Source organism: Accipiter gentilis, chromosome 21 (genome assembly GCF_929443795.1).
Source record: "Accipiter gentilis chromosome 21, bAccGen1.1, whole genome shotgun sequence".
Taxonomy (NCBI): Eukaryota; Metazoa; Chordata; class Aves; order Accipitriformes; family Accipitridae; genus Astur; species Astur gentilis.
The window spans coordinates 21,503,401-21,526,100 of record NC_064900.1 but is presented as its reverse complement, the minus strand read 5'-3'; the positions used below and the strand labels follow the sequence as shown (position 1 = coordinate 21,526,100).

At 36.5% G+C, this 22,700-nt stretch overlaps 1 protein-coding gene across 12 annotated transcripts in view; it reads left to right on the top strand.

Moving 5' to 3' along the window:
* The window catches only part of ROBO2 (roundabout guidance receptor 2), a 947,974-nt gene that overhangs the window by 837,225 nt on the left and 88,049 nt on the right, over positions 1 to 22,700 (top strand). For all 12 annotated transcript variants that reach the window (XM_049824867.1, XM_049824864.1, XM_049824876.1 and 9 more), the window contains 5 exons: positions 4,511 to 4,635; positions 9,275 to 9,446; positions 15,825 to 16,030; positions 20,095 to 20,176; positions 20,884 to 21,049. In XM_049824867.1, coding sequence (XP_049680824.1) covers positions 4,511 to 4,635; positions 9,275 to 9,446; positions 15,825 to 16,030; positions 20,095 to 20,176; positions 20,884 to 21,049 — 751 coding nt within the window. The remainder of the gene's footprint in view (positions 1 to 4,510; positions 4,636 to 9,274; positions 9,447 to 15,824; positions 16,031 to 20,094; positions 20,177 to 20,883; positions 21,050 to 22,700) is intronic.

The window sequence follows — 22,700 nt, the reverse complement described above, 5'->3', positions numbered from 1 at the left end:
CTCATGCTTTTCTATCTCCATTTTAATTCTTGCAGTAGAATACTGTTCTGTGCTGTAAAACCAGTTCCGAACATGATGTGATTAACCTTAGGGTCCCCCCATCCCCTCATCTCAAAACCCCCTCGTACATGGCCTATGCTTTCTATTCGTGTTCAACCATCTGATTTCCATATCATTCCACTCAGCCTCACAAGCGGCTATTACCATAACAGAGCTTTAGTGTGACATTGATTGAAGCCAGCGCTTGCTGAATGCAGCATCAAAGCATAATTTGCCAGAAATCAAATCTAACTTACTGTGTACTATTTAAATTTCTCAAAAAAAGGGAAAAGTTTCAATAGAAGTACACTAGGTCTGTAGTCTTAATTGTTCTTTTTTCATATTTTTGGCCAGTCCCCTGGAATCCAAGCAATATATTTCTTTTTAGAGCCATTGTCTTTGACTTCCAAATGTCAATTAAGCAAGAGCTTTTCCACTCTGTTTATTCCAATCCAGTTAATGTTACATCTGAAACAGTAAAGGGTAATAGTCTGATAGGTACAACGCTCAGTTTGCTGCTTCATAACAGTTTTTTCAACAGATTCTTCTAATGACCTTAATGTTTAGCTTGAACTAAGCATTAAAGTACCACATAACTTTGACAGCTGAAGCATATCAAGCCTGCTGTTATTTCTCTAACTGTACCTTTTCAGAATGTTTTAAAAATTCACCTACTCTGAGAGAAGCAATAATGGCTTGAATTAGGTTTTGTCCAATGTTCCACTGAAGCTGAGCTTTGAGCAAGTCATGATCTCAGTTAACCTTTCTGCAAAATGGGAGTAATAATATTTTTCTGTCTTTATAAACAGCATCTATATATGAAGATAATGAGCTCTCTTTTTAGGAGAATTGAAGAGCCCAAGTGCTTATTCTGTCAAAGAAGCCTTGCTGTCTCTGAGCAGGGTCGCATTGCATTCTCTGGGGATAATGTCAGTCTTACTGCTCTGGTAGTTACGCTTGACCAAGAATTACTCCTGGAATTATTAACTGTTACTTTCAGTTTTCAATTTGCATTATTCAACTAGAAGTTGATAGATAAAACTGATATGGTGAAAATATTCTTTAAATGCTGTAAACAATGTCATTTTTATCAAAGGCTGTCTATAAACAGAGCTATGGCTGAATATGACAAGAAATTGGAACAAAATGGGGGTTTCCTTCATTATAGAACCCTGTCTTTGAATGAATTAAAAAAACACATACAAGGTTTTATTTTTTCAAAATTACATTTTTCATGCTCTTTAAAATTATGGTAGTAAATTGTTTGGCTGAAGGAATTGGTTTTGTGCTCTAATTAACATAGTGACCAATAACAGTCAGGTCCTTGTGAGATCAAGAGATAATATTTAAATAAAAACTCTGATTCATTTATTTATTTTTATAGTGAATTTCTAGTAATTATGGCCACAGAGAAAAGCTGGATAAGAAATCCTTGCATAACCATACATCATTGTTTACTTAGTCTTTAGAAAGTCTAAACTAGTAGCTATGAGGCCATGGATCTTCTGGTCACCTAGAATGGCAAATGCTGGAGAGGACTTGGTGTGTGGCAGGGAGAAAACAGACCAGCAGGGTCAATCCATGTCATTTAGATTATCTGGACTGAGCTACAGCCTTAATTCCTGCTTCCTTTCCTTGTCTCTTTTTGCAAAATAAAGGATCCTTCTTCTGCTCATAGGAAAGTGAGAGATGTTCAAAGTTAGGGGTACGTCAAAAAACTGTAAACTAGGTAGAAACTAAGACATTTATGTCTCATAGTTCCTTGACTACCAAATTACCTTAATTTGGTGCTTGGAAAGTCTGCTACAGCAAGAAATTCAGTTCTATTATTGCTCAGAGCTTTGAATTATTGACTTACAGTACAGCCTTGTGTGTGTGAGAATGTTTCAGATGAACCCTTAAACTCACCTACATTGCATTTGTTTGGTTACATGATTTGAAAGATAGGCTCATGGAAATGCCATACCCCTCTTCCTTCTGTTGAGCTGCCTCAGAGCACTGTCTCCATAACATACCCCCAGTGCACCAAGCATGCCTATGAAGTGATGTTAGGTATCAGTCATGCTTGGGTATGGTCTATGGGATGGTCTCCTGACACCAGGTTTTTAGCAGCACGATAGAAAGATTGTGGTCTTGAGGCCACCCATAATACAGCATAGACATAGGACTCATGCACAGTTCCTGTCAAATGCACATATAACACCTGAAGAGGTTAGAGGTTTTCTGCTCTCTGCTCTGCCTGAGGTTGCTTATTGATTCTAGATTAATATCCTGGGAAATGAACTTCAATGGTTGAGCAGCAAATACTGAACTAATTCAGTGGCCTTTATTAAGTGGGTTGTCAGAACTGTAGAGATACCTTAGTGTGAGGTATGCCTGTAGGAATGGAGGTTTCTAATTCACAATTTAAAGATCTTTCGCTCTTTCCCTTCCCATATGATCGAATGTGTGCTGATTACCACATTACTGTTTTCTGACACCTGTAGGGATTGCATACAGATATGCTAGGTAAAACAAGGTGAGGGAAAAACAAGTAACTTGCTGCAGTCCAGCACTTTAGGAATAGTACAGTATGAGTTCACATCCTACAGTATGTGTAGCAACACCTGTGTTCTTATAGAAGCCTCAAAACATAAGGGTATAAATGGGCAGCAGCAGGGCACCTAGCCCTTCATCCCTGCCCTTTCGGAAGACTAACACCTGCTGAGGTCTGGGGAAGAGGTGGACACTTCTCTCTCCAGAGAGGCTAAAGCCTATGTTTAGGATTGTGAGGCAGAAGGAAGACTCCTTGTGTTGTCCTAACCCTCTGCCTTCTAAATTGATGGTGATCCGTTTATTAAGTGCTTTACAGTTCTTGTTTTAAGAGTGCATTATACTACCACTATTCAACTGTGCTCTTTAGACTCCTGCTGATCTGTAAAGCCTTGGGAAGTGCCTCATGAGATAACTGCAAAGTGTATTTCAAAAAAATCTGATTTGCATACATTTCTGTGCAGTTAGCAGATTTGTGTCTGTGTTGTCAGCAGGTGTAATCGGAAGCTGGGTCTTGATTGCTCTTCGTGCCTAATTAAATAGTTTGTAATTATAATGGTGAAAATATGGTTTTCTAAAACACTTAAATTCTGTTTACCTAAAAGCTTAGTGTTCCTAAACCATCCCTCTCCACAACCACCAAACCAGTAGTAGAATAGAAGAAAATGAATGTGGGGTTTTTTTTCTACTATTTTGTCCTGTTCTTCAGCCTGCCTCTAAAGATAGCTAATCTTTTGATGAGAATATTTGGAGATACTGCTTACATTTTTAAGATATGTCAAATAGTATAAATCCAGTTCCAGTGAATTCCGATGTTGAACCAAGACTGAAGGGTTTGCATGTCATGCACAGAAAAGTAATTTGCTTTATTACATCATGCTCAACATAGTCACCAATGTCAAGTTTTTTCTCTCAAATCCTGCAACACTGCTTCTTCCTCACTTTCCTTCTGCACATTAACACCTTTTCTCTCCCTTCTTGTTCCCACCAAGCACTGACTCTCTATTCTCCATCAGTACCCCCAGACAAGTCAAATTACACCTCCCTTTTAGAAACTGTTCACTTCTGACGGTGCTTCCTGGTCCCCTATGTCTGAATACTGTTAATGCCATCTACTTGAAAACATAGACAGTCCTGGTTCTTCTTTCTTATTTTAACTCCACTTTCTCCTTTTTTCTTCTCCATGTCTCTTTCTGATCTCCTGGAATACCTATTCCTTCTTACTCACCACTCACTGCTGCCCACTAACTCTTCAACTCTTGCTTCTTTCTTGTCTTTACCCAAGCTGAAATCTGGATCCCCCAAGTTTACATTGGTTTAGCAACTGTTCTTTTCACAGCAAGTCTTCCTTCCCACTCCATTCTTGCCAACACTACCCCTAAGAGAAGTGAATGAGGTCTTGAACTTCTGTCTTTCTACTGCCATCCAGATCTTCCTCTCCTTTCTCAATCATTTTTAAGTGTCTAGAGGGGCAGATAGAAAAAGGTGGTTGGTATATCCTAATTCATACCTTGCAATACACAATAGTTCCAGCACAACAACAAGCTCTGTGAAGTGCAGAGGGTATGAGAGTGCTGATACCTGCCCAAACGAAAGGTAGAATACATCCAGAGCTGGCATCATAAACACCTGACTGCTGCTTCTTAGCATTTATTGTCATCGGAATTAGCATGTATGGTTGTAATGTTTCCTTCCTTTTTTTTTCTTTTTTTTTTTCTCCCCACAAGTGGGGATATCACATACTGATATTGCTGCTCTTTTTGTTGCTGTTATTGTTTTTGTTTATATATTAGTTCTGTCTATACTAATTAATGTTTCTGGTGTTACATCCGCTGGCATAAAACAAATCTCCATAAAGTTGTCTCTTTCCTTCAATATTCCTTATCTCCCCCTTGCAAAATATCCTAAATTTACAACCATGGTTTTTCTTACATTGTAGCTCCCCCACAGTTTGTGGTGAGACCACGAGACCAGATTGTAGCCCAGGGTCGAACAGTGACATTTCCTTGTGAAACTAAAGGAAATCCCCAGCCAGCTGTTTTCTGGCAAAAAGAAGGAAGCCAGGTAAGTTATAAGCACCCAGTAAGTCTTCCAAGCCTTTCTAAATAGTTGTATTGTTAAATTTTTAAGAAAATTATTTATATTACCTTTCACAAATTCTTTTAATCTTTCACAGGAATTTGTCTTTTAAACTATCATTGTTTTCTACTGATACTTTCGTTGCTTTTTTAAAAAAATATTAATACTGTGAAGAACTCAAAGGCCATTTAACTTGATGAAACTTGTGCTAGGTGCTGTATAAATGTATAGAAAGCAACAGTATATAGCTTAAAGACTTTGCATTCTGAAGTCCCCAACAAACAGGTGGATGAGACAAACAGTAGATATAAAAGGTATGACTCAATTTTTAACTAATCATCAGAGTCTAATTACAGTTCACAACCTGTCTAGACATGATCAAGCAGATACATATCTAGCAAGCTGATTTGCATTGGCATATTCTCATAGTGCATACAGATAGAGGTTTTGAATACGCAGATGCTTTCTTCAGTAAAATTGTCTCAGGGAATTTCTGAATCTGGTTTTGGAAATATTCCCTGATCCTTACTGTCATTTTTTGAAATAAAAATTTCTGATGTAGTAATCAATGTTGCCACCAGCCAATACTAACTTCTAGCTTAATATTTGAATGTCATGCCATAACATTTTTTTACTGCTGTTGCTGTACTGGCATGTCAGGCCTTCTCACCTTCAACATGCAGTTCATGTTAGTATGTTAAATTTCAACACTGTAAACTATGTGCTGTATTCTCTTTCGCACCTGGAAAAAGATTAAAAGGGGCAAATGGATGCCCAAGGACAGTGCCGCCTTCAGCTCCCTGAGGAAGCCTGTCACAGCTACATCTGTCTATGGGTCTATACTATGTACTCTTCTCCATTGGCTAAATTAGTCTTTTCAGAGCCCTGTGCTACTTTTTCCCATACGGTGATATGTGAGATAACTCTTACATATCCACATGTGTTGTGGAAGTATCCACACTGTGTTGTACAGTGTGCGTGTGTCTTTTGTCTAATCTGGAGGCATTGTGTGTACCAGCTCAGTTAAAATGTGAGATAAGAACTGAACCACAGATCTCCCGCTCTGCTCCACCTGCTTCTGCTTCACCTTCTCACAGGGGCAGATATCTGGTCCAGAATGACAGGACCAAGACTGACAGCATTTTGTGTTCTGTTGCATTTGTGGCTTACAAAGATGCAACACTGTTACTTTAGGAGTGTAAGCTTGTATGAGTGTAAGCTTAACCTTCAGTGTGTTTCTTTCAGTGTATTATTTGGAGAACTTTAGATCTAGCCTCCATGGATCACATCCTGGAAAAGCACAGTATTGTGAGTCTCACTAAGGTGAAATTTGTTCCAAAGGGAAAGTAGAATAGCATATTGAAATTAAAGTAGGAAGTACTGATGTGCTAGCAAACATTTCAAAACTCTTCCTTGTAGAGCATTTTAATAACATGGTAATGTTTATGTAAAGTGAGCTTATAGTGTCACACTTGAATCTAATAAAGTGGACATCCATCATGCTGTAATAAAGAGAAGAGCTTCTAATTAAAGTAGGACATCATTTGCAGGATTAAAGTCATTTAGCGTAATTGAAAAGTGTTAATACTCTATTTTACCCTCTTCCATTGGTATCACTTCAAGGGTAAAAACATTTTAAGGTGAAAATGCATCTTGTGTCTTTAATTGAATGTTATTACCTACTGCTTGTACCATGTTGAAGCTGCTGTTTAATTACAAACCCGGAAAATTAATTACTGTATTGAGAACCAGATCCCTGAGGGCTAGAACGGTCTTTTTTGGCAAATAAATGCAACATAAAATAAAATGCAACATAAAAATTGATACCTACATGGTTTATAATCAAACTTTGAAACATAGCTCAATGCGATTCACTACACCCTCATGTTAACCTTAATTGAGCATCAGTGAAGTAACACAGGTTAGCATTACTGTCTCAATACACAACTTGCCAGATTTTGCAATGAGATGCCGTAGAATAGGTGAGTTTCCACATACTGTATATCATCATACAAATCTGGAAGATGGTATTTTGGCCAAATTACATGAGTTTTCACCTTTGTGTGCCCAGCTACAAGTTGCTTGGCTTTACAATACTTGCTTCTGCTTTTACTCAAGGAACTGTTTGCAGCACCACTGTTAGTGTTCAGAGTAATGTTATGTAGTCATCCTAGCCCACTCTAGTAATTGTAGGGCATTTTTCATTGTGAATCCATTTCTTGATCCTGTGTTTCTGAGCACAACCAGCTGGAAGGGAGGGGAGCTGTTCCCTCCTGAGTCGTTTTTTGTGCCGGCTTGTGCCTAAACAGCTGGTCCTTTGTACTTGGTAGCCTTTCCCCCAGAGCCTAACAGCTGCCCACCAATGAAATTCACCAGGGCAGGGCTTGTGTAGACTTTAGACTCTCTGGATTAAATTCTTTCTTGAGATAAATTCAGTAGTATTATATCAGGGATGACGCTGGTCCCCCTGTTTGCAACCCAGCATGCCACCGTTGTGCCCACATGAGCAACCTGACAGCTAATTAAAACCAGTGAAATTGTAAAATCTTTTAAAAAGGGGTTGTACTGTAATTTAGGGCAAGTCATAATTCATAGTTATCTGGTCTTTGAAGAGAGGAGTTACCAGACTGATGAACTCCTCCCAATGTGTGGAATAGTCACTTGGATGTGGTACCTCTCCAGAACTGACAAGCCCATCCTGAAGTTAAAAAGAAGGGTAGCCGCCCCTTTCTAATGCAGTGATAAAGAGGATTCTGGATCTTTTTCCTCTTAAGAATTAGGAGCTTGATCTTTGCACTGTCTTTTACATTGTGTTTCTTTTTTACACTTTGCATAATGAGTGATAAGTGGAGTCAAGCTCAGCCATATCAAAATTCTCTGCTTTCTCATAAAATTTAGTGGAGTTTTTGTAATACCCTCATTCAGTAGGTATCTGTGCCAGGCAGAAGTTATTCTGAAAGTTTCAAGGCAATTCAGAAAACAGGGCAATTTTTTGAGACCCACTTAGCCCTGTAGCCTGAAATTGTTTCAGAATTTTCACACTTTTTTTCATATTGGATCTGACATGTTTACTGGGTGCATATTGATTTTTGAGGAAAAATTTACTGTGATAGATTTCTTCAACACTGACATTGAAAGGTCTTAAAGGGAAAGACTCACCTAAGGTGATGAGTAGCCTAGTAGGTTAATACAATTATAAGGATACTTGGAGTGTTGGATCTTATTTAAAGCATATCTATCTCCTTTTATAGCCAAAACCAGAGAGATAAAGGTGTGAGCTTCATTTCAAAGTAGAATTTTTTAAAATCCAAGTTTGTTGCTTGTCAGTTCCAAATCATTTTTTCTAAACCATTAAGGTCTACTACAGAAGAAGCAGAGCTACAGAAAATTCATTTAATACCCTAGTCTATACTTTTAGATTTTCTTTTTAGCCCATGTAGACAAGCCTGAATGTTAGTAGGGAGTTGTCATTAGAAAGCACAGCACAGCTATACGGAGCTGCAGTAATGACTGAAAGCTTATCACAGCATGGTAACAGCATTTTGGGATATTCCTGATACAAACAATTGTATTTTTCATAGAGTCTTGTTAAGTTGACATAAAAGCCAGACTGTTTTCCTGGAATTACTGGTTTTTAATTATTGTTTAATCTGTTTCCATTTCTATCTCATTGGGCAATGCTGCTGACCTTTCTGTTCTCATTGCCTCCCTTTTCCTGTTCTTTTTTATTCACACCAAGAGCTGTGCCAAATGGTATAACTTTTTCCTTGAAAACACAGCCCTCACCACTAAAACCTTTTCAGTCCTTTTCTGTATTATTGATTCATTCAGTCCTTCATCATATGCAAAGACTACTACATCCATTCCAGTTATTCTTATTGACATCTCTCTTTTCTCCAATCCAGCCCAAAGGCAAAAGCTAATCTCCCTGTTTTGTGCTAACTGATGTCTTATCCTATATGAAATTATTTTTTCTCTCTGATGATTTCCACATCAGATTTATACCCTTTCTCTTCACCCTCAAGGCTCCATGCTGCTTTTCTCCTTTGGTATATCTCAGTTTTAATTTCCTTTTACTTCTCCTTTAAGCTCTCATGCTCTGGCAGCTTTTCCTATTTTATGACCTGTTTGTATTTTCCTCCCAGTTTTTCTTCTGTGTCACGCTCTTACTTTCTCCTTTGCCCAGAACATATTCACAGCCAAACAATATGCTCCCTCAAGTCTCCAGGATTCAATTCTTTCTGTTAGTTTTCTAATGTTTACTGTAGTATTGTGTCCTCCTGGTTTGGTAGCCAACTAAGTATATTATTACAATTATGTTCAGAATGAAAATGAATGTGTCACAAATACAAATCACTCAAGTGTGACTGTTGGAAGATTTCTCCTCACCTGTACCCCAGCCAGAACACACCACTGTGTGCTGTCAAAGGCCTGTTTCTAATTTAAACTGCAAGTTTCCCAAGGCAGGGAAAGCTAGCTCTATGTGTTCATAAAGTCATAACCACACTTACTTTTTATACTAGTTTTTATATAGAACTTTTAAGGAAAAATCATCATCTCTCTAGCTGAGTGAAAAGTGGTGCTTTTGTGTTTTGAACTGATGTGAGATGAACTGTCTTTGCAGAATCTACTCTTCCCAAACCAGCCTCTCCAACCCAACAGCAGGTATTCAGTGTCACCAGCTGGAGACCTCACTATTACCAACATTCAGCGATCTGATGCAGGCTACTACATTTGTCAAGCACTGACGGTTGCTGGAAGCATTTTAGCAAAGGCTCAGCTGGAGGTTACTGATGGTAAGCTATAGAAATTCCTATTGTTTTTTCCTGTCAAAGTGTTTTAAAAGCAGTGTAAATAAAGGCATATGAGATCACATAATTCATACAAGTAAGCGGACAAGTTTCTACAGAAAATACAATGAAAAAGCATCTCTGTGCAATTCTTTATAGTATCAAAAAGGCAAAAAGTTTGCCTTTTGCTTGCTTTCTGGAGGTTCCTTAACAATGCAAACAAGGGACAAACCATCTTAGAATAGGGTTGGTGAGAAAGGAAGCTGCTCAGTTCACTAGAGCTAAGATAGGACTGCAAAAAAACATTGTGAAGAATGAATAGGTTTGTGATTAAAGCAATGAATTGGGGTGCAGAAAAATGGAGCTCAATTCCCACCAGTCTTCAATATTATCTTAGGCAGCTAGTTTGGGGATGTGTCCTTAGCTCAATTATATCAACATAGTTGCCTTGAACTTACTGGAGTACTGTTGGTTTAGAACAGCTACATCATGTAGCCCTTTAGTCCCTCTGTGAATAAGGCACCTACCTCAGAGCTATGTTCTAAGAATTCCTCAGTGTGGTTAGGTGTGAAAAGAGCCATGGAAAGACATAGGTAGAGAAGAGTTTTCAGGAAAGTAAAAGCACTACAAGATGTGTCTTGATGCTTTCCATTTCAAAATTCTGGGTTTGAAATTTATCCTGCCTTGAAGTTTACCTTACTCCATCTAAAAGCATGAATCCTTTTTATATGTCAGGAATCCTGTTGATATCCTTCTTCATCCCACTGTGGATAGAAGGCAATTTGCATCCTTTAATGTTAGTGAAGAAAACAACAGAATTCCTTTTATACTAGGAGATTGTGGCATTCCCCAGCATCATTATTCCTTATCTTAACTGACTCATTAAATATCTCCTGACAGACTTTGATGAATTTTTGCCATTAAAACTGTTGTTATATGCAGAGGTCTACTTTTACTGTTCCCTTAGAGACCTGCCTGCACCATGAAAGTTTGAAAAGATGTCTAATTCTGAATAATCTGGCTTTTCACAAGAGCATATTCATCACAAGTGACAGGTAGAGAGGTTCAGGCTCATGTTATAGAGGTTTGAGCATTAATTTGATGCATTTTCTTTGTTTTCCACAAGCTGTCTATATTTTTATGACAGGGGGAGATAATTTCTGCCTTATCCTTGCATCTTTACAAGTAGTTTCTGGAGACTAAAGGCTAACCTTTACTCTGCAATCTCTTTATGTCCTTTCTCTCATGGTCTGTGACAAAATGATGCATTTTCATTCAATTCAAATTTAAATGTGGATTAAAAGGTCATTTAAAATTAATGGAAAGGCAGTATTTGTTAATATCTGTCCATAGTGCTGCCTGAGTCAGTGCCATGATGGTGATTGGAATAAATAGAACACACAAACATTGGCTAAGAGGACACTGAGCTATTAAGGGTTGCACCTGCTGATGCTGTATAGATTTACTGCAACAGGGGCTGAGTCGATCAAATCAAGTTCAAGGATATTAGTGATAAGGAATTCTTCCTTTTGACAGACAAGGCCTGTGGTCTATCTTTATCTGTTTCTTGTGTGTGGGAAAAAAAATAATAAATCCTAACTGACCCCTTTGGAACTTTCGTTAGTTGATTTAACAAGTCAACAGAAAGCTCACGACATTGTCCCTGCTAAAATGCAAACACATCTACAATTAATTCTGATTAAAGGCGGTGTGCATTCCACATTGCTAGAGAAAGCATTAGCTGGTGGCTCTGCTGCTCAAGGAATGCAAGGCCTGTGTTCTTCAAATGCTTTCCAGAACCCACTGTCAGCATGATCATTATGAAATAATACAAGGTTGCTTTATAGAAATCCCATTTCATCCATGAGTCAAAGGGCAGGTGAAGTCAGAAGAAAAGTGCTAAAACAATATTGTGGAACTGGGTTTATACAAATAAATGTACCATTAGATCACAGATATTTTTTTAATAGCTTTCAGTTAGGAAGTTAACCATAAATGTCTAAATAATCTGTTTTGGTTGATGCTGAGCAGAAGTTATGGAAGCTAATGATTTTTTTTCAGTAGGGAAATCTAATTTAATGGTTTTAAAAATATAATAATGAACACTGTGCATGCTAGCTATATACTTAAGCATTAGTGTTCTAGTTTTTGGCTGGTGATTTCAGTTTTACTTCATAGCCCAGAATTTTTCTGTTTGGTTAATGATTTAATAATAGTGGCAAGCCATCTTTTTCATTTTGAACACATTTTTGTTTGATCCAGAGTAATTTAGATCCAATTGAAGTTCCAATACAGAATGAAAACATGTCATGTGCAGAAAAACAAGTGCTTAATTATACCATATATAGCTGTGTTTCAGTTGTTACATTTTTGCACTTACAAGTCTTTACTGGAAATATTTTTAACTCAAGTGTTCACATGAGAAGAGATTACTAGCTGTGATGAAATGTGCTGAGTTGAGTGATAATTTTGCTGATTATGGACTGTGCTAAGAGCCTTCAGTGTATTTGAAATTCAAATCTTGTATTTTCTTGAAAGGCTATCATATAATCCACTGTCTAACGCACATCTGGAAAAGCAAAATAATTTTAAAAATTGAGACAATCTTAGCAATCCCTTGAAACTCAAGAAGTGAATATGCAGCTCACAGTCTTAAAATGACAGATCATGCAAATAAACCAAATGCTTCCATCTATCTGTGCTCAAGACAAAAAGAATAGTTAACAATTAGTAATTTGTTCCATAAATTTATCTATCATGCACAGAATATTTTGAAAATCTCAATTTCTCCTTGTCTAGTAATTATTAATATTTATTAATAAAAGTTTTGATCATTGCATGCTCAACTATAGGATCAGCCTACTTTGTCCAGTTTACCTAGCAGTTGCTGTTTAGCGTGAGTATTGGGATGGAGGAGCAAGCTTAACCTCCCACAGTGGATTTTCTGGCAACATAAGAATGAACTGGTTTAGGATATTAAATTAATTAAAAAGATCATGTTTCTGGGCTTTTGAATGAAAGTGAAAGGCTGGACCTGTAAGGATAATTCAGAACAGATTAAAAAAACAAAAAAAAAACCAAAAAAAAAAAAAGAGGAGTTGGCAGGAGTTGGCAGCATACCTCAACATCTCCCTCTCCACTGATTTGGAATAGACATTTAAGGCATTTTTTCCCAAACTCGTCTGCAATATTTTTACTATAGGTCTATTGAATATTCTGGGGTATGTATCTCTCAAATCCTCCTGGAAGAATTTAATATCACTCACAGTTTATGCATCTGCAAATCTGCCCACCATGTTTCCTATCCCTCATGAAATGTATATTACATGTTTTATAGCAAGTGTGACAGTTTCAAACAGGAGAGATTCAGAACAACATCACAGCCTCCTGTGAAGCTCTTCCACAAAAAAAAGACAGAGGAAGGATTGGTCTCTGCTTTTCCACCTCTCAGCAGAGCACCCTGCCCTGTCATAATAGTGTTCATCATGAGAATTTTGTGACTTGTGTCTAACTTTACCCATTAATTCACCAGGAAAACTTTCGAAATGTTGATTTTGGAAGTGCCAAAGTAAAGACTTCATTTTGTTATTCTCTTATTTTAATTTCCTGTTGTAATTTGACCAAATCCCACCCAAATTTAAACATCATTTCAGTTAATCCAAGTTGCATTTGTAGTGAATAAACTGTTCATTAACAATGTATTTTGTTCTTTTCCGATACTTTGCTCAAAATTTAATCTGCATTTTATCACAAAAGGAATCTGATAACTTTTCAGTTACCAAAATATGTGAATATATGGTTGCTCGCAAATAGTTTCAAACCCATTTTTTAAAATTAAATTAATTTTGAAATCAACTTCTCTTTTACTATGCAAATATATTTTAGCCACATAAAATGTCTCTGTGGAACAGATATAAAAGTTTCCTGCTAGGATAAAACAACGTAAAATTTAAATAAAAAATAAATATGTTGTAAAAGAAACTAACAAAACCCCCAACCTTTTTGTGGATATTTTTCATTATCTCTCTGTTCTTCAGAATGCTTATGATATATCTTTTTAAACTTCTAAGGGAATTTTGGATCCTTACTAATGAGGAGACCTATCTAGTAGGAACAAGCATGTATACACATTTTAGAGATTTACAAGTCACAGTTCTGAAGACAATACAGTCGTTCACAGATCAGTGGAAACCCTAAGTGTTCATTTAACCTTTAGCCTTAGTGTCATGGAAACCTGTAGTGGTCTTTCACCCATAACACCCTTGAAAATGAAGATTCCTTCTGGCCAGGAGACTTTCAATTACACTATTGATCAGAGCTATTTAAAGGATTATGAGCTGCTCATTTGGGCTGTAAAAAACCTAATTACATGCCAAAGAACAATATTGGTAATGCAGTAGGTTTTGAAAATACCTACATTACTGCACATATGAAAGGCAATTAGATGCAGCAAATAACTACAATGGAATCATTAACAACTTAAGTAATTATTTTTCCTTAGTTTTTAGCTACCTAGAAAACTGGGATTTGCTGTTTTATGTTAAATTGAAAGGAAAATTTACACAGTTAAGTTTTCATTCTAATATACTACTTGTGCTGAAGGTACACTGATAGTACATATGAGCTGATATCAATTTTTATTTTACCAAATGGCTGAACTGTGTAGTCATAAGGAACATTAATGAGATAAAAAATTTCATATCAAGGTGAAAATGCATTACATTTTCTCTTTTCTTGTAATATAGTGTTTCCTGTCATATCTTGGAGTTCAGTGGGTGATATTTCAGAATATCCAAAATAGCATTCACATTCTGGTGTTAATAAATAATCTGTATTGGCTTTCTATTTTCAGTTTCAATTTCAATAAATGTGATAAACTCACACTCCAAGGTACTAGTAATACTAATGATTCTATCCTTTGTGTATCTTGTTAACAAAAGAAGTCAGGTAGTATTTTTGCAACATTAACATTTCAGAAACAATTGTTTTAGGTATAAAATGTACCGCTAACATCTCCCTGATATTTTTTTATTTGTTAAATAGCATAATGAAAGCACTTTGGATCTGTTGAAGGTTCCAGAGGTTTGCATCTCAAACAGCTCAAATACAACAGAAACCATGTTGCTTCACAATAATTTATTTTCAGTTCATTGTTAGAGTCAGGTGTTGTGTATGGACTATAATGAAACAGATTCTCAGCTAGAATAAATGATTCAAACTCCATTGACATTGGTGCAGGCAGGCTAACTTACACTGGTTTAGGAGCTAATCCTGCCTGTTACAATATTTAATACTAGTCGTATAATTGTTCAGTTGTTCAAGGATTTAAAGGAGTAGTGTGGCTGGTAAATATATCAAAAAGAATTCTCAGTTCTGTTATACTGATTTTATACAGGAGTCATAGCCTTGTTTATATTCAAGTATTTAACATTCATTTTGTATAACACATTCTTTAGAAAAAAAGTTATATTTTTCTGCTTAACAGATGGCTCAGAGAATAGGTTCAACAGCAGAATTATTTATGAAAAATTGGTCTTTCAAGAAAAGTGAACATGAGCATTTTACCTCATCTTCAAGATATCCCACTGGTCATGGAATGGGGTTTATACACAGCCATGCACTCAGTCACTGGTTACAGAGTCCTTTAAGCAGTACTTCAAGCATGCAAATGTAAATTAGTAGGGTAAAAAAATTAAAAGAGTTCATGGCTTTTAAAGGTGATGAAATTATTTGATAAGTAAGCTGTTAAATGGCTTGATGGAGTTTGAACTTTTCTCCACTGAAAAGAGTGGTACAGTCATTTAGATCACTCAGATTATGAAAATGTTTTGTATTACTGTTAGATACTTTTGCTGATGAAAACTTGCAAGTTGAGCATGAATGAGGGATGTGATTGGTACCCATGCTAGAATGGCTATGGTGTTTCACTTTGAACTTTAACAGATTTTCTCTTTAGGCCCTCAATCAGGTAAGCAATGAAACATGTTTTGATGTGACATTAAACATGTGCTTTAAATGCTCTCCGAAATAGGAAGAAATAAGAGATGTACCTCAATTCTTTTCTGCATCAAGGTCTTAATTTTTATCCTATCTTAATCACATGAGTCTGATGGTCTTTGCTAACAGAAGTTTATGTATCTGGGTGTTAACTTGCAGTGGTCAAATAAAATTCTTACAAAAATGCTTTTCAAATATACCAGTTAATTGTTAACATGTATCTGTGGGTCTTCCAGAAATAATGGTTTTATTATTCCAGAATAATGGTTAGCCTTTTAGAGGCTAACTTGAACTAGTCTCTTGAAATTGGTACTGTGTCAAGGAAAGGGCTAACTGCAGCAGAGGATCATTAAAGGTGTGGATGCCAACGCATGTGTCACTGTTTAGTCTTGACAGATAGGCCTCCGCCCATCATCCTCCAGGGGCCGGTCAATCAGACACTGGCAGTGGATGGGACAGCTCTGCTGAAGTGCAAGGCAACTGGTGACCCCCTTCCTGTCATCAGCTGGTTAAAAGAAGGATTCACTTTCCTGGGCAGAGACCCTCGAACATCCATACAGGATCAGGGGACGCTTCAGATTAAAACTCTGCGGGTGAGTAGCAATAACAAAACAAGTGCTGCAAGTGGTAGTCTCGAGCAGTTGATGTGTGCCTCAAGCAGCTCTGCTGTCTTGCTGTCTGTTGTCTTCAAAATTTACTTAATTGTCTCTTTTACTATGAAATTCTCACTAAGTTCACATCCTATTTCATTCTTTGACATTGTGTAGGGAAGTGGGGGTGGGGTGTGGAAAGAAGAGCCAAACTAACGTCAGATATTTCTATTAGAATTCCTTAAACATAGAATTGTATTTAAAATCTTACTTATGGTGCAATAAAACACGAGTTGGGGATGGACAGACATGAAAAGGACAGGCCTTCCTTATCTTTTCAGTCGGTCTTATCATGAAGCCATTGGCCTGTTGTCTCTGCTAAAACTTAGAGCAGTTCATTTTCAACACCTGATGGTAATTTTCCAAGCAGCTACTGTGCTCACAACTGGTTCTGGAGTTCATCAGGGTTTGGCCATGTACTTCCTCCATCAGTGAGTCTTGTCAGTCTTGAGCTGGCTGATTTATTCCAGTGTTATGTTTGCTAGAGATGTTCCATCACGCTGCGGAGAGGAGAAGACTACTAATACTGTAACATACATGCAGTCATATGCAGAGAGATTTCTATTCAAAATCAAATGCCTATCATAATATTTTACATTTTGACACAAGATAATACAATATCTTAAAAGTACAAAGAAATCTTATAATATTTCACATAGCATAACGTGAGATTTTGGTGTTAAACATTGCATCGTTAATCTTTGTTTGGGCTTTTAATTTTTCCCTGCTCAAAGGTAAAAATGTACATTTGATTGTGTGCACATGAACAAGCATGTATATGGAAAAATAGTAACGTAAATGTAATTATTGTCAAGAACATGAAAGCAATTTCAGAAACCATTTAATTTCATCAGCAGTAATTCCTGCACTTAGCTTTGCCATCCAAAAAAATGTCAATAAATGTAGCTACTGAGGACAAGACATAAAGAGCAGTTTTGTTTTCTGATACCATCTCATCAGTGATTGTAGATGAATTGTTAACTTCCTTGGAACAAAATGGAATTTATTAAAAAATTTATGCTAGCTTTCCTTGAGTAAACAATTTATCCTTCCTCCCTGGGCTGAAGGCAGGTTTAGGCCATGAAGGTTAATGCATTTTTCCTGTAGAGCTGGATTAAAGAGTGCGCTTGAATAGTCAAGATTCCCCAGTAGTGTTAGAAAGCAGCAATTAAAGGTGGAAGCTTAGTGATTTCAAACAAACTTTCAGGCATTGATGATGGGCTTCTGTGGAGTGTCCATGAGACAGAAGCTCCTGGGATACCTGTCTGCATGCAGCTATGCAAACAATGAAATTGGTTCTGAATCATGCCAGTGCATTAATCTCGCTGTTAGAGGCACAAGGTCTGTAAATGAAAGGAAAAAGAATTGCTTGCAAGGAGAGAAGAAAACAGTATTAGTAGTGAGTGTGGTTTTGAAAGACATGAAGCTTTTATTGATCCTTAAGTGGCTCATTCACTAGTAACCAATTTTCCTTAAATGCCGAGAAAGACATTTTATATAAACCCCTTGATTGCTGTAGTGTGCACTGTTTGGCTCAGACTTAAGAATAAAAAACACACGCAACCATAGAAATAAGATTTGTCCTGTACCTTGCACTTTTTATGAATTAAATATGTATTTAAATTTGGAATGTTTAACTTTTCTCTCAGGTCTACCTGAGCAAGGACTAGCAACAATTCCTAAGCAAAAAATGGCCACGAAATACATCCAAGTACACTAACATACCCAAGTTCAAAACAAATTAATATTTATCACCCACATGTCTTCAGCCTTCTCCTCCTGTCACAAATAATAATCACTATTGCAATCATAAAAGATTTCAAGATATGGGTAAAGATGAGCCACTACCATTTAAATCTTTTGGACCATCCTCCTCTGCTATTTAACTCTCTTTTTTATGTGTAAATCAAATTATTCAGGAGTCTGCAGCAGTCACAGTAAACCAAGGGCCACAGTCACATACATGAACATAGAATTTTTTCTGATGAGCCAATCTTCCCAGTTGCCCTGAGGAAGACAACTAAAAACTCATATACGTCACTCACTCTGTACCCTTTCAGACAGGTCAACACTGACAGAAAACTCCCTTCTTCTCCATAGAAGCGTACCACACCAGATTTAGACACCTGCATTAATTAAGGAAGAAAACTGTTTATTTTACTGAATAGCAAAGATTTTCCATTCACCGCCCCTGTTGTTTTTTCCATAGCACAGAAAAAGTATAAATAATTGAATTATCAATACACTATGTCTGTATCTAATCCATCCACAGTCTGGAAGTTAGATAATTCACCATAACTTGCAAGAGGCAGCATATCTCCAGCTTGCTTTATATGTTGAGTTTGCCTTCTGCAAGTTACTCTGTTGTGTATACCACATAATTCATTGAGTATGCCATACACCATCTGTCACAATAGTACACAAATGAAACTGAGAACCATAGCCTTGAGAAATATTCTCCATTATCACATAATGAAGAATTATATATGTAATAAAAGCTCAGAAGCAGCAAAATAAAACACTTCAGAATGCTATAAGGCATTCTCCTCTGGAAAATCTGTCTCCTTTCAAGAGTCTTTCTCATTTCATTAGCAGTACCTCTGTATTTTGAGTCTCTGAGACATTTTCAGAGGGGTTTAATTATTGCTTGTTATTTCATGGAAAAAACATTTCCTAATATGCAAGTTATGCTCATTCAGACAATTGAACGGGCATTAATCAGTTGCTTCCTGCCCCTAAGAATGGTACGCTTCAGTCCCAGTGTATCTGAAGAAAATACCAACAAAAGTAAAACATGACAAAGTTAAAAATCAATTAAATTATATATCAACAAGTAATCTAAAGAGCATCTCACTTATTTGGTTTGATATTCTTCTTGAAGAGTGAGGTATAAGCACATTTGCTAATCTGTATTTAGCAGAAACCCCATTACAATTCCTTAAAGTCCAATAAACCTTCTTGGATGCAGTCCTATTTCTGTCAAGTCATCTGATGGTGAATATAATTTTTCTCTTTTATCACCAGAGTCAGCACTGTCCCTCTTCTGCTACCATCTCCAGATTACCACGCTTTATACATAATGGTAGGAGGGCTGCTCTGTAAAGTTACAAAGCGAAGTGTGCTTTGTAAAGTTACCATTTTCCATCCATCCCTGCAGTCTTCACTAGTTCCTGGCTCAGAAATCTTTACTTTAAATTTAAGTAAGAATAGCAAAACACTTGGCAAATTTTCCAGTAGGACAATTTATACAGGAAGGAAATTAATATTGATAATATAATTCAAAGCAGTTTCCCCAAATAAATTTGAAATATATGAACTGACAAGGGAATCACAGTGGTTTTATACAAATGTATTTTTTTTGCTACCAAAGTGCCTTGCAAGCCTGAAATAAAATCCCATGTGAAACAGAAGAAAGGTAAGCATGGTGTAGGATCTGATTTAATTTCACCATTTGAGAATTGCTTGGAGGACTGTCTGTGTAGAGAGAACCACTATAAAGTCTCAGGAACAGTATTTGTATGTGTGGTGGCTTGTATAGAAATGACTTCATCTGTCATAAGAGTCTAAGATGATTTAACAGCCTTCCTGGCACTGGAAACTGTATCTCTGGGTCATCATGGGATAATCAACAGTGAGATTTTATCCTCTAAGAAGTTAACTGTTGTTATAGTGTTACCTAATTTCACCTCTATTTGTTGTAACCAATATGAAGGTTGATACTGTCTAAAACATCCATTCTGTAGCACTTACATGCTGTACTGGTACCATTAACATTATGAAAATTAGAATTAGAAATGTATTAGAAGCAAGTAATCTTATTACAGTTCTCTAAAAGTAAGCCACCATTAAACAATTGTTTGAAAATGGCCAGTGCCCTCTAGTCTCGTGTAAAATGTAGGCTACGTTCTTCTTACCAAGAAACATTTAGAAAAAGAAAATTAGTATAAACTCAGTCAGCTGATTCTAAAAGGTTGTTAAAACTGCCCTTAACTGTTTTTTATGTCTAGCTGTCCGATACTGGGACTTACACTTGCGTTGCTACAAGTTCCAGTGGAGAGACATCTTGGAGTGCTGTGCTGGAGGTGACAGGTAGGCGATGTCCAGGGGCTGTTTTTCAGTTGGCACAAAGTGAATGTGTAGACTATGTTAGAGCAGTCTGAGTCAAATAATCTGCTCTAGAAATTCTAGGATTCAGATGGAGAAGTTTTGGGTAGGAAGGCTGGGTTCCTTCACACACCTTGTATTTCATTGCTATTATCTATAATTGCCCATTGACATTGCAACAATTTGTATTTGTCTCCACTGACACAGGTATGCTATAACTCTCAGAAGTAGGAGTATTAATAAACTATGGGTTTGTCCAGTAATTGGCTTGGGCAAGGAAACTGTTATGCCTACATAGAGGCCTATCAAAGTCCAGTGTGGTCTCTGTGAGTACTGGAGTTGATCTGGATATAGGAACTTTCTCAGCCTACTAGTAACTGAGGTTTTGGTATTTTATGTACATTTCAGCAAAGCTGGGCTTTTTTGCTATTCTTCCTTTTCTTTTTTTATATATTTATATATAACCTTTTGAGTTTTGTGGGTTTTTTTCTTTCAGTATATACCTAAAGAACAATAGCCCTTCATCCAAAAATGTGTGTGGTTGTGCAATTGTTGACTTAGTTCTTTACAGATTAAGAACATTGGTTATGCTGATTTTGCAGATGTTTGGCATGTTTTTCCTTTTAATCTACTTTGATCAAATTTATACAATCAAGGATAAAAAGTAATTGTTTTGTATTTTCCCCTCACAGAATCTGGTGGAGCAACAGTCAGTAAAAATTATGATATAAATGACCTCCCTGGGCCACCATCCAAACCTCAGGTCACTGATGTTACTAAGAACAGTGTCACCCTGTCCTGGCAACCAGGGACCCCTGGAAGCCTACCAGCTAGTGCATATATCATTGAGGCTTTTAGGTATGTGAATTATTCCACTTTTAATCTCCTTTCTTTCTAATTTTACTTGAATCCTGGTACCAGCTGTTTTCCTGGTATTGTGGTATTCTTTTAGACTCTACACATATCATTAGAAGTCCATTAAAAGACTCAACTCCTGTGGCAGGCATTGATTCTTACTTTTCAAATTGATTTTTTTTAAAAAAAAATTGTCACTTTTTTCTAAGTGATTAATTAGAGGAACATCTAACTGTTTCTTCAGGTCAACAGGAATATAACAGGACGATACAGTCATTATTTGTTACTTTTCCCTTAGCGTTGATGATAAGTGAGTTTCCTGTGGGAATACTGCAGGTCAAATCTTTCGGGCCAGTGATATCCTGACTATCAGAGTACAAATAATCTGAAAATAAATGGATAATTCTGAAGCCTCTCTGCATACTTGAATTCCTGTTCTTCTTAAAGCAGCACATATTAAAGAGTCAAAGCACTTAAAATTTCTATTTTTTACTGTTTTAGGTAGATTAAAACTTTTATCTGAAAAGGCTAGTGTTGATAATTTAGGATTTCATACTGCAGCCTGAGGCTGAAGAGAATCCATTTGCTCCCTTCCACACAGCAGCAATTAATACATCGTATGAAAGAACTCCTGGGCTCTGATTCAGCAAGTTTGTCTAAGCATGGGTCATACCTCTCACATGTATCAATAATATACTCTTTGGCTTAAAAATGTGCACGTTCTTAAATGTTTTCCTTAATCAAGTTGCTCAACAAATGACAAATAATTTAGTTCATCATTTAATTAAAATTCATGCAAATTTAAGAAGTTATAGCAATAATGCTTCACCCTGCTAGTTAATATGCAAAGAACATTACTGTAGATTGTAGTCAAACCTGCAGATTGTGGATTTTGTTTTGGAATGTATCCTTTACGCATTACATGACTGAAACAATTGAAACATGAAAATTATAGCTCTCCAGTTTCTTTTTCCTTTTAATATATTTAGATTTTTTTTTTAATCAAAGCACAATAAGATAAAATTTTCTCTTTAAACTTTTGTGATACTTCACCCCAGATAAGCTTTAATGGCATCCCATCAATAACTTTAACAAAAGCCAGGCATTTTCATTAAAAGCTGTTTTAACAGTCACACTTGAAATCTCTTCATACAGTGGATTGTAATCTAATTATAATAATGTCCAATGGAAAATGTAGTTACAGAAAAAGTATTCATATGCTTTCCTTCATTTACAAGCATGTTTTCAGCAGGTTTTTCTGTAACTTTGAGTATGAATATAGTTCAAGGACAATAGTTTTCTTCCAATGAAAATTTATTGACATAAGTTACTTAGCAGTGTATAAAATTACTCTTTTAACAGGATTTTCTTTTCTAAGGTTTATGTTCAAGAGTGGTCTATTTATCATTCAAATTTACTTTACAGCTTTTCACACTTTCCTTTTGTAGGTATTTATTTTGGAGAGATAGCAAAAGCTTTTGCTGCTGATGAAAGGAGAAATACTTTTGACAGCTGTGGGAGTGTTTTTATCCCACCTTGATGAGTTACCTGAAACAAATATTTTTAATTTTTACCTTGCTTTTAGTACTTTTTCCTGTACTTAGACTTTATATAGGGTTACAAAAGCAGGTCCTTTCACTTCTTTATTTTTCTT